This window comes from Molothrus ater, chromosome 1 (assembly GCF_012460135.2).
Source record: "Molothrus ater isolate BHLD 08-10-18 breed brown headed cowbird chromosome 1, BPBGC_Mater_1.1, whole genome shotgun sequence".
NCBI classification, from domain to species: Eukaryota; Metazoa; Chordata; class Aves; order Passeriformes; family Icteridae; genus Molothrus; species Molothrus ater.
The window spans coordinates 22,233,092-22,245,846 of NC_050478.2; the positions used below are offsets into that span (position 1 = coordinate 22,233,092).

Consider the following 12,755-nt stretch of genomic DNA (forward strand, 5'->3'; position numbering starts at 1 on the left):
TTAACAAAAGTTTCATTAACTTATTTTATTGGAAAAAAGTTTGTAGTACCTCTGCACAGTTGTGCTGCTCCCTCTTTCCATACAATGTCCATCTTCCCCATTTCTCAAAAATCCCAACAACAAAAGCAACAATAAAACCTCCACCAAACAAAAATCCCATTTTTCCCCCCTGAAGAGGCTCAGGCAAGTAAGCCTTGCCTGTCTGTATCTGCTTTCACTGGTAACTACTGCTGTGATCTGAAAGAGTAACATGGCAAGAATTTTTTCCAAGTGAGTTTTGGCCCTTGTGTGTTAGCTGGCATACTGAGGCATAACTAGGGGTTAAAGTGGAGGAGATAGAAACATTTATTTACATGTGACTGAAGTCTGTCTGTCTGCCTGTGAACGGAGAGTTGAACAAAAACGGACACAGCACAGCTTTTGTATGTTTAAAAGTGTTTTATGTAGTGACACAAACAAAGCAAGAATCTTACAAGAACAAAGCCCCTGGTACCAGGGCACAAGGCTAGAAGAGTTTTCTGCTATGTTTTGTTGCATTCCTGCTTAAAAGAAGTTCTAGCAGGTAGTCTTACAGTCAGTGCATGGTGTCACAGGCTTCATCTTCAAGAGAGCTGACAAAGTAAGTAACCAAAACTTACTCATGTTTTAACAGACCAGTGCAAAATGACCATTCCAAAATCCCTTTTAGTTTGTACATCTGTCCTATGTTGTCAAAGACAAGAAAATATGTATCCTCATAAGTCAAACACGTTACTGTTTAAGTCAGAAAACGGTAAGTTGCATTCCAGAAACTGATTTTAGTGAATCATGGGAAAAAAGTAGACACATGACTGAAAGTCTTACCATTTGTGTGATCTGAGTTATACATAGTGAATTGCAAGTTTATGAAAATAAAAGCAGCTTTAATAATCACAGATTGGAAGTTAAAGACAACAGTACATGAGTAGTTCATATTCATTATCAAGACTAAAAAATGTGTGAAAAGGGATGCCTTCATGAAATATGCAATTTCCAATATTGAGATACACAGTCATTGGAGAACTTGGCAAAGCAAAACACATACTGGAATGTTAAATCATCATCATCCACAGCTTGCTTACTTTTGATTAAGATGCTGATAAAACTGGAATGTTAAATCATGATCATCCACGGCTTGCTTCCTTTTGATTTAGATGCTCATAACACACTGTATGAACTGAAAAGAGAATAACTACTTCTTAGAAGTATGACAGAGAACGAGTTTTTACTTTTTCTCCTACAATACTCATTGTCACTACACTTTTCTGTAAAGAAATTCAGCCCACGAATAGTAAAGCTTTAAAATGCATGTGAAAATAAATTAATTAAAAGCAAAAGTTAATTAAAGCAAAGCATCTCCTTAATGATACCAACAACACCAAAAATAAAAACTAGCACACATGGTCCTCCCCCCCGCTCCAAGAAATCCCCCAAATCCAGGATGACTTGAATCTAGTGTTCCCTTTTTGCTGCACAGATGTGGCTAGGAAGCCAAGACCCAGAAGCTTGACTGAGTGTGATTCATCCACCAGACCTCCATCAACCCTTCCCAGGAAAAATGCCTACCAAGCTTTAAAACAGAAAATGAAAAAAAAACAAAAAACCACAGAAAGTGATGCTAATAAGTGATGTAGCTTCTTTGATCTTCTTGAACCACACTGGTTAGAAGTTCAGAAAAAGGTACACAACATTTTACAGAACTCTGTAAAATACACAAAACTTTTTGAGACAATACTCCACATGCCCTAGAACTTCTGGGTTCTCACTGCATGTGTAGGGAAGGCACAAACTCAAATCATTATTGATTGTCTTAAGTTTTAATTTTGTTTTACCCTGGAATGTTACTGGATTCCTTAAAATTTACTTACATCATCATAGTGGAAGTTCACAAAACCCTGCTGAGTTGTATCCCTTCTTCTAAAGCATTCTGCAAAAATTGATTAAGAAAACAGAAACCAGGTAAGAAGAATTGCAAATAAACATTTCTTTAAATTGTACAGTACTTTCCTAAAATTTCCCAAGTCACATGAAGGAGAACATGATCAAGAATACTGCAATTCATTCCAAGACTAAATTTTTATATCATATACAACCCTTTATGTTCTGTTAATAAGCAAAGTGTCCCAATTTTGTAACATTACTCTTCCAGTCTCTGGAATGAACCCTGCATTAGTATAAAGTCCTTTATTTCATGGGAATTGAGAAAATCGTAGTCTGTAGATTATTGATAGAAACCTCTTTTGTAGTATGCCAAAGTTGAACTTGAGATCAGTGAACAAAGAGGTTGTTAAATAAAAATATATTATGGGGATGACAGCAACAAGGCCACAATCCAGCATACCAGTGAGAGCTCGGAGTTTCACACAGCAGGCAATGTAATCATCAAATGCAATCTTTCCTTGAGTGCTGTATCTCTTTGTGATGGCAGTCACAGCCTGTGGGCTCAGTCTAAATCCTATTTGAAAATAATAAAGTCCTATTTTGAAAAGCCAGGTAAGTTAATAGAATCCAACAAGTTTTCATTGGAAATATCATGTGTTAGTTACTGCAGGATGATAACTGGGAAATGGTGTGAGTCAGTGTCAGAAGCAAGAACATTTCACAACTTACCCATGGTCATCAAGGCTTTCTCCAGTTCCTGACGATCCACTGTGCCACTTCCATCACTGTCAAAACTTACAAAGTGTTGCTTCCAGCCATTGACCACAGCCCAGAGTTCTTTAAACTCATTAAATCCCAGTGTGCCAGACATATCCCTCTGATTTCAAAGCTAAGAAAAACATTTCTTAACTAAACAAAACCACCAACAAAATTTGACAAACAAAAAAACAAACAAACAAAAAAGGCATCTCTCTGTAGTTAAAAATTACTTGAAGGCCGCTATTAATACAATTTTGATATTATTAATTTCTCTTGTAGAACACTAAAGAATCCCCCAACACAGATGGAGGTAATACTACCCAAAACCTAAGGTCAGAGATCTGCTCTCCCCACTTCTTCCCAGTGAAACCTGCTAAAGCAATTTTCCCTTTGTGAATTCTACTTTAGTTGACACACTTCTCTTTAACCTGCTGCTATGTAATTGTATCCAATTAAATACATAGCTGAAATAAAAATAAATGCCAAAGAATAAATTGTTATAATATTAGTTCTCTTATATTCTAAGTGGTTTGTTCAAGATGAGCTAAGGGCCCTTCCAGTTTAATTTCTGCTTTTTTCTTTTTAAGCAGAAAATCTTTCAATTTAAGTTTTGGCTAACAAACCTCCAAAGATTCCAACCTTACACAGAATATCTAAGTGTTCCACAGGTCCTACTGCTGAATGCCATATACCATTCCATTAGATACTCAAAGCTGATTCATTCATGGAACAGGATTTAGGAGGACTTAGATTGTATTCAGGCTGTGCACAACAAATGCTTAAAATTCATTAGGAAGGATGAGAAATTGTAAAGGTGTCCTATTTGAAAAGCACAATAAGTGATTTGCACAACACTTTATTCCGGGCCACCAGACGTGACTGTTCATTCACTTAATGGAGAAACAGCTCCCCAGGCTTAGAGGGATACCACTTGCTGTAAAATGATTGGTCACCAAGAGCCTCCTTTATTTATTATTTCTTAATTTGTTAAAATTAGTGAGAATGGAGTTTTGTACCTTCCCAATCACAATGATCACAAGACTTATTAAGTAAAGGCTGAAGGGAAACTACAAAGCATTTCCCAAATGTTTTGGTGCTCTCTCATCTTTGCTTACATAATGCAAAAATGTTTACATTTCATACTAAAGGATACATCCAGCATTGAGATCATGAGTCTGCAAGTCTCTAAGTTGAAAGCTGTTAAAAATAGAAAAAGGAAAAATAAATTATGTTAAGAGCATATTCTACAGTTTTTCTAAACATAAAATTTCAGATTTATTATAAATTTAAATTATATAAACTATTATGTAACTGGTTCCCCTGCATACAGCCATACCATATTTTTCATCCAAGTTAGAGCCATTACTTGTTAGAAAAACTGACAGCAGGCAATTTGGAGGCAATTCAAGTTATATTTAAAATTAACTTGCTTTCATCTTAATCCACAATAGTTTTGGGTTTCAAAGTGGTCATTTATATTCCCCCCCAACAGACACCACTTGAGCAAGCCAGTTTCACTCACAGAAGCTGTAAACTGAACAGGAGGTATTCCAGCAGAGGAGTACTAACACAGATTTTGATCAATATCAAAGCTCAATTCAAACCAAAGCAAAGCATCTTTTTAAGAACTGTCTGTCCATTACAAAACAAACCACTTCAACTCCACAGCCCAGCAGAGAGGGGAACTAAGGAGGCTGAAAAGGCAAATCCTTGGCACACAGAACTGAATACAGAGAATTTACATGACCAAGATATGGAAAGGAAACCCATTTGCCATGCAAAGAAAAAACCCAGCTCTGCAGAAGGCACAACTACACACGTTTTCTAGGGAAGAAGAATTAGTGTGCTTTAGATGTGCTTGTTCATTCAAATCATTAACTTACGTTTATATGATCCTGCAATCCCTGACTGGGTGAGACATCTCTGTAGCTCATCAGCATCTATTTGTCCATCCTTTCGATAACAGAAGATGTATCAGCTATTAATACCCTCTCCCAGGCTGCTTATTCCCAGTACCCACTCCCTTTCCAGTGGCATTCAATTAGTTATGCTTCTCAAGACATCCTCATAACTCACAAATATAAAAATTCCTGCTTTTTAAAATATTAAGTTGCTAGTAGAACAAGCAAATATAGAAAGCAAAGAACTTTGAAAGAAAAACAAAACAAACTCAGAAAAGATACCTATCCACATGGCTTGGAAAAAGCCTCACTTCCAACAAATCCTTCTCAGGGCCAAATAGAGAAAACAACTGCCAATTCATGGAAAGCAATGAGCTGCCAGAACTGGAGGTGGAGTTCTAAGCTTTATTCTTCACATCCCCAACATGAAGTTTGGTTCACACAGAGTTTAAATTAATCTCATTCAGGAATGGAACATTATGTCTGTAGACATAAAAAATGATGACACTTCTGCAAAGCATCAGAAGATGAAAAGCCAAGTTGGCTATCAGGAAAAGATTTTTTTCCCAGAGAGTGGCTGAACATTGGAATGGGCTTCCCAGTGAAGTGATCACAGCACCAAGCCTGACAGAGTTGAAGAAGTATTTGGACAACACACTTGGGCACTTGGTTTGATTCTTGGGGTGTCTTTATCAGGGCCAGGAGTTGGACTCAATGATCCTTGTGGGTCCCTTCCAACTCAGCATATTCTATGATTCTGTTTGTTACAGCATTTTCCTTATGTTTTGAAAACTCTTTTATTCAAGAATAGAGATATTCTACTGAATGATATGGTGGGAAGAGCACAGCCTGATAACTTTCAGAAATTAAACATTGTTTAGAAGACGAATAGTAGTTCTGTGTTAAATGATATTTGACAAGGTCTGAAAAAAAGGCAACAATGTTTTGATTCTATGTAAAGTTAATGGCAGCTAAACCCAAATTTGCTTCCTATCTACTCCATCAGTATAATTATGTAGATGTATTTAATACTTTAAATTCACGGGGTAGGGAAAGGGAAGAAATTTGAAATAGCCATTAATATTAAGTAACTAATCTCTTTAAAGGCTTTGTACCCTCTAAAATAAAGACAGAAACTGCATAACTTTAGAATAGAGGAAGATACAAAAGCATGACTGTAATCAAGATTAACATTACCAAGTATATGCTTGTCTTTTTTGGTTTTTTTAAGTAGAACATAAGCAGGTTCAACTTGACAATGCATATGAGCTTTGCAAACAGGCTAAAAAATAAATTATTACTTCCTAAAAAGACAGATTCAATTGAATAAAGATTTGAAACAATATTTTTGACTTTCTTCTGTGAACGAAGGAAACTAATTCATCAAATCAAAGACAAGATCTCTGCTGTAAACTACTTCAAAGAAAGCTCAGAGAAAACATCAAATATTATATAGCGTAAAAGCAACACAGCAATAAACCATAACCAAAACATACTAATTCTACAGTAAGTATAGATGGATAACTGAGATGTGGCCTTTTTACAGAGTTGCATGGATGGCTATAAAAGCAACTGATAATTTAGCTGTTACATTTAACTGTCTCCTTACAGGGTTTTTACTTCTGCACAGCCACTGGTACCAGAAACAGACACCTCAGATTCCAAGGATAACTTCGAAAGCTACTGAGTTCATTTTAGTAAGGAATGATTTCTACAGATAGAAAGCATTTCAGAGTATTAACTTAAGTATTCTTAAATGCTAACTTGATCATATCCATCAATCCAGTGGGTATGGGTAGTATCCAGCTTCCAGGTTCCATGCCTCACTTGAGAAAGCTGAGCATGGTCTATGTTTTGCTGAGATCCAGCTCCTGCCACCTCTTCTCCACAGTGCTGTCTCCTGTTTGCTGCTCCCTCCCTTTCTCTTTACAACAGGAGCTCATTCATTTGCCCAGCATCAGTTACTGGCTCCACTGCTGACTCCTGGCACACATCCAGGAGGCACCTGCACAGACACACCTCAGCTGGCAGACAAATTGTCAGCACATTCAGCAGAACTCAGCTCTGAGCTCCACCTTCTCAGAAAGGCCTAACTACACAGACGTCATTCAGTGTTCTCCTTTACCAAAAAACACACGGTCTAAATATTTTCATAAGCAGTTAGAAGAAGTAGGACACAGACTGCAAGATGCTTTATTAATTCAAAAGAGTAACATAGAGAACAAAACTAATCCAAGTTATGGTGGGAATCTGAACATCAGCTAGTATTGTTGAATTTAAATTTTCATGTTGTGGTTTGCAGCTACCTGAGGATAGCAGATCCAAGAGCAGAGTTTTAGATATGCACACACCCTACAGGTGTGCAATAAATAGCTATAATACAGCAAACAAACAAGGAACTTCAGCTCAATAAACCTAACTTAATTGTTCCTAAACTCTGTAATACAGTTCAAAGGGCATTTGTTTCTAGCAACATACATGATCATACAAAAACAGTATATGCCACAAAATTACAGGAAAGAAATTAAAAATGCAGTGCAGAATGACAGGGCAGGAGAAAAAAGACTTGTGAAAGCCTTTCCTTTAGAAGAATAATCACTCTGTGTTACCAGTAAACCCAGATATTGGCACAACCCATGACTGCTTTTCCATTTGTGAGTCTATTAAGATCATGTAATGACCTCTTTCCTGTTAGCATTTCCTCTTAGCCAGGCCATCTCCTCAGCCCACGCTTTCCACTGTTTCTTTTTTCTTTCTCCTAAGCCTGGCAGCATTCACCAACCCAGAGCTGTCACAATTCAGTAACAAAACTTCATGCATTTATACATTCCCTGCATATACCTGTATAGGAAATAGAGGCACACATGCCTATGTTTCTGTATATATGTATGTATTTACACATACAATATAGAAACTAGCAGCATTATTCAAATTGTATAGTTCCTGTATGTATACAGCTATAGCATAGACCAATACAGCTGTACATGGCAAATAGGCGAAGTAAAACAATTATGGATTTGGTTTTTTTAACTAGAAACATCAGTTTTTCTCACTGCAAATACTAGGCATTTCTCTTTCCAAAGGTAGAGAGTACTCCCCCGGAAGAAAAAAAAAATCCAAGAAGTAAATATTATAAGTTTAGTAAATTTTGTAAGTCAAATAAGTAATTTTGTAAGTTTACCTGCCCTCCTACTGCAGCAAAATAACCATACAAAGGATCCTGAGCTTGTCCAGGGAATGCTGGTCCTCCTGGAGCTCCTCCATACTTTGGAAACAAAAAAGAAAATTAATTTAAAATCAATGATTCAGTTAAGGATCTGTACTTATCAACTTATGTTTTCATGTAAACACCATGCCAGAAAAAAAGTCCAACCAAAAACGAAACTCCTCATGAAAAAAATCCCCCAAACCAACTCTCAATTTCAGTACTCATCTAGTAATGTAAGCAGATCAGTATAAACCTTGCACAGGAGCAATCGACTGATCTAGATCCAGCGTGGTCTATCTCACCAAGGTTTCATTTTATTCTACCCTTAGCAGAAAACGGCGTGCCGAAGAAATACTAAGGCACTGCAAATATTTTTTTTTCCACTTCAGCAAAGTTGAGCAAACAGATGTCTATGGCAAATGCATGGAAGAATATGCATTAAGTGTGAAAACTCCTAAATTAAACTGATTCTTAAGTGAAAATCATGGAATGACACCCTCAGCACTGACTTTCTCCCCCGGCAGCAGCGGCGGGGGAGGCGCCTCCTCCCTCCCCCCCTTCTCCCCCTTCCTGGCGCAGCCCCGAGCCGGCGCCTGCGGCCCCTCCTGGCGGGAGCGGCGGGCACAGGCCGGGCAGACCCCGCCTGACCCTGACCCTGACCCTGCTCCCGCCGCTCCCGCCGGCCACATCCCCCCGCGGGCCCGGCCCCGCTCACCCCGCCCTGGTAGAACCCGCCGGGTACCGGCTGTCCGGGATACGCCATCTTCGCCTGGCACCGGCTCCGGCGGTCCGGCTGCGCCCGGGAGCAACCACCCGGATACGGAGGGAGGGCGGCAACTTCCAGCCCCGGCCCTTCCCAGAGCCCGCGTCCCGCCACCGCCCAGGCGGGGCAAGCGGCGACCTTCCGCCACCAGGGCAGCGGGTGGTGCCGGGCGGTGCCGTCGGGAGGTGAGGGGCCGCCCCCTCCGATCTTCTCCCCTCCAAGCTCCCCCTCTGGCACGGTGGTAGCGGCCGGTGGCCCCGCGGCGGCATTTCCCGGCACAGCTGCCTGGGGCCCGCCCGCATCGCGGGGCGGGACGTGGGGCTGTCAGTGCGGGGGCGGGCGGGGAGCGCTGAGGGCGCTGGGCTCGGCCAAGGGCTGCCTGCTCACATTGCCGGTGGCTCCCGGCCAGCAGCTGTCAGACACCAGCGGGAGTCAGCGCCCGTGAACGGAACCGCTCCGCTGAGGAGAAGGAAGAGGCTGCGCCCCGGAGCCAGCGGCCGCGGGCAGCGGAGGTGGAGCCGGCCCCTGGCGCATCCCGGGACTGCCGCTCCCGGGAAAACGGTGTTCTGTGGCGGCTGTGACCCGCTAAGGTGACAGGAAAGCTCCCGACATGTTCACCGGTGAATCGGTTGAGTTGATACCAGATTATTTCAGAACCACCGACTCGTGATTTACCAAAAGACCGCCGGGGTCATAGACTCAGTTCCTGCGTCTGTATCGTGTATCCCAAAACGCGTCCTTACGTGTTCTCTGTTGATACCGTTGTTTTTCTTCAGAATTGGACCACCCGTCCCTGTTCCCAAATAGAGAGAATAAGCTGTATAATTTCTTTCGGATCTGTAGGTCCAAATTCTGGAGTAGGAGCTGGGGGAATGCCCGTGTCCCACTGGAGCGGGGGAGCCCTGTTGTGTTCAGTCGGGGCCGCTCCCGGCTTGGGGATTTTCTGGAAGAGCTTTGATCCAGCAGCCTCTTCCCGGCTGGCGGCGCTGCCCGGTGCAGCCCGAGGTTTTCTCCCGCTGTTCACCCAATACCCCAGGGAGCAGCATCAGCCGGCGCGGTCTGAGCTGATCTTGCGGCTTTACAAAACATAGAACTCCCTCCCTCTCCTAGCGGGAGCTATTTAATTCAGACGCAAGACGATGAGAAATCAGTTGCTGGAGTCTGTATGACTGAAACAAATCTTCTAATAGAGACCTTGCAGGGCAAATGGCCTGTTGTCAGAAATCTGGAAGCATAAAAATTTTATTTTTCTGTTTATTGACATAATTTCTGAAGAACGTTATAAATTTGAGTAGGACCTTAATTAATTAAAGTATGCTAATTTATAGTAAACTTTCCATTTAAAGTGAGTTACCCTTCTCAGCTTCTAAGTCATCCAGTAAACAGGACTTTCAGACATTATCTCCGTGGCATATATTTTATTATTTCAGCACTAATTGCACCTTATAACTGCTAACAATTGGCAATGATATGAAAACAAAACTGGTGTTCTGTGTAATTTAATAACCAATAGAGTTGCCAAATGAGACAAACTATTTAATACCTTCATCACACAGAATTATAGTAGAGGAAATGTATTTAAATATCTGTATAGAGGCTTTGCCCCAGAGGTCCCAGTTGCCCTTGATGGGCTGCAGCTGTGACCAATGAAGATAACTGGGATAAAAGGGGGCAGGGTTAGCCAGTCAGGGAGAGCCTTGAAGGAGCCCTGAACTGAGAGAGAACGACATGCAGAAGAAGGAGTCTGTGCAGTGAAGATCTGCAGCCATCAGAATACACCAAAGAGGTATGGGCTTTACAAATCTGATCACAACAGCAATATGAGGCTCTAGAAATAATAGAAGAACGATTGGTGACCCCGACGTGATAGTTAGCAGAAGATAAGACAGCTGAGAGCTGTGGCAGCCAAGAGCTGCAGTGATAGTTAACAGAAGATAAGATAGCTGAGAGCTGTGGCAGCCAAGAGCTGCGACAGAGCATAGCCTTTGGGTCAAGGAGCTGTGAAAGAGTATGGCCTTTGAGCAAGGAGCTATGTGTGTTGCACATGGCCTGTGAGTCATGAGAGAATATGTGGGTTGTACATGGCCTGTGAGTCATGGGAAAATATGGGTGTTGTGTATGGCCTGTGAGTCATGGAGAGATGTATGTATTGTACTTGAACATCTGTACAACTGTTACTCAAGTAAAAGAAAAGGGGGAAATATAGTAGAGGAAATGTATTTAAATATCTGTATAGAGGCTTTGCCCCAGAGGTTCCGGTTGTCCTTGATGGGCTGCAGCTGCGATGTCCTTAACTGGACTGCAGCTGTGACCAGTGACGATAACTGGGATAAAAGGGGGCAGGTTAGCCAGTCAGGGAGAGCCTTGGAGGAGCCCTGAACTGAGAGAGAACAGCATGCAGAAGAAGGAGTCAGTGAAGATCTGCAGCCATCAGAATACACCAAAGAGGTATGGGCTTTAGAAGTCTGATAATATCATTATGGGACTCTAGAGAAATAGAATAACAACACAGAATAGCATATATTAAGCTGAGAAACAAAGTAGTGACCCTGTACATTTTCTTGGCTTAGGAAATACTTCTCTCACAAGGGTACTTAACTAAGTGTATTGATATCAAGATGTGCACTGGTCAAATAGTTGTTTTGACCAGACTTAATCACGTGCAGTGCAAGTTATTGCAGGCTCTGTGCTGCACTTTGTTAGAGTAAATATATTAATGTCCAGGCCAAAAGCCCTCCTAATTAAAATAGGACCGAGGAACATTGATAAAAATATTAAAGGCTGGAAAGATTGAAAATAAGTGGTAAAGAATGTAAGTGATAAGATTTGAAGAGTTGTGCATTGATAAACAAAATGTCAAATGGTATATATGTATTGCCAATAACTTAATAGGAATGAATTTCTCGATTGCTTCAGTGAGAAAAAAACAGATATGATTTATATCAGTTGGTAGATAAAGACACTAAGCTGTACAGCTGTAGCTGTATAGAAAAGGAAGATGTCTTTCATCAGTGTAAATATCTGGACATCCTCTATTTTCTGTACTTCTACTGACACTTGTGGCATTCAGCAAATAATAGAATTTAGGCTGGAAAAGATCTCTTAGAACATTGAGACCACCTGTTAATCCAGCACTGTCAGGTCCACCACTAATCCATGTCCAGTGCACATCTACAGGTCTTTTAATTCCCCCAGGGATGGTGATTCAGCCATTCCTTGGGCAGCCTGTTCCAAAGCTCAGCAATGCTTTCAATAAAGACATTTCTCCAAATATCCAAAAACCTCCCCTGGCATAACTTGTGTCCATTTCCTCTTTTGTTCCTTACAAGTAGAGACTGACCCCCACCTCACTACAACCTTTTTTTTCAGGCAGTTGTAGAGAGTCATACTGTCCCCTTTCAGCCTCCTTTTCTCCAGGCTAATCACCCCTGCTCCCTCAGCTGCTCTTCATCAGACTTGTGTTCCAGACCCTTCATCAACTCTGTCGCCCTTCTCTGATCCTGCCCCACCACCTCAGTGTTCTTCTTGTAGTGAGGGGCCCAAATGCACTGCACTCAGTAGTTAGCATTTGCAAGATTATTTGTATTCAAATATACACGAGCAAAAGAGCTAGGAGAACATGTAACCAAGGGATGTATTTTAAATGGATTGTTGGTTAGGCATTTTGTTTGTACTGGTGCATTTGCTTATTCCTTATCTGAGGGAAATGAAGGCTGCAAAGGAAGGCTGTTTGAGGAGATTAATGAGTATGCATCTGCCTTCTGAAGGGCTACTGAGCTGTGGTAACCTTTTAAGTTTCCATAAGTCCATCATGTTACAAACACACCAGTAAGAAATCTGTGTGGAATAAATAGTTTCTGATTTTGCAGATCTCAAAGAGTGTGTGATCCCTCTAGTGGGAAAATTGAAGTCAAGCAACACAGGAGGCTAGGACTATTGCCTTTTTTTTTTTTTTTGAGATAATTCACTATTTTTCTAAGAAAAGGCCTAGGTAAAATAATTTTGTTTAGGAAGGGAAAATTATGTGCACAGTTTTCATTCCATAGCTGTTTCTGGATTCTTTGTAGTAGGATTTTAAGAAAGAATTCAGAATGGAGCTACAGTAATAGTGTTACTGCCTTAAACTCTGGTCACAAGTCACATTCATTATGTGTGCCATGCTTCCTCACAGTGAACCAAAGCTAGCATAAACCCATGACAAGTCACAGACTTTCTGCTTGCCCAT

General features: G+C 41.0%; 1 protein-coding gene across 5 annotated transcripts; it reads right to left on the reverse strand.

Moving 5' to 3' along the window:
• Positions 1-418: 418 nt before the first annotated feature.
• Positions 419-8,811, reverse strand: SRI (sorcin). Of its 5 annotated transcripts, XR_004982115.2 has the most exons (9): positions 8,483-8,611; positions 7,741-7,824; positions 4,542-4,611; positions 3,812-3,855; positions 2,629-2,776; positions 2,360-2,473; positions 1,887-1,945; positions 1,101-1,195; positions 419-611 (listed from the first exon to the last, which is right to left on the reverse strand). XR_004982115.2 is itself a non-coding variant. In XM_036403861.2 (8 exons), exons 1-8 carry the CDS (start codon positions 8,528-8,530, stop codon positions 1,169-1,171), a joined length of 567 nt encoding a protein of 188 aa, XP_036259754.1. In that variant the 5' UTR covers positions 8,531-8,612; the 3' UTR covers positions 419-1,168. The 5 variants fall into 5 exon arrangements, 4 of the variants coding, with proteins under 4 accessions (XP_036259754.1, XP_036259741.1, XP_054371037.1 ...); XM_036403861.2 differs by having other exon boundaries at positions 419-1,195; positions 8,510-8,612; XM_036403848.2 differs by having other exon boundaries at positions 419-1,195.
• Between the last annotated feature and the right edge of the window lie 3,944 nt (positions 8,812-12,755).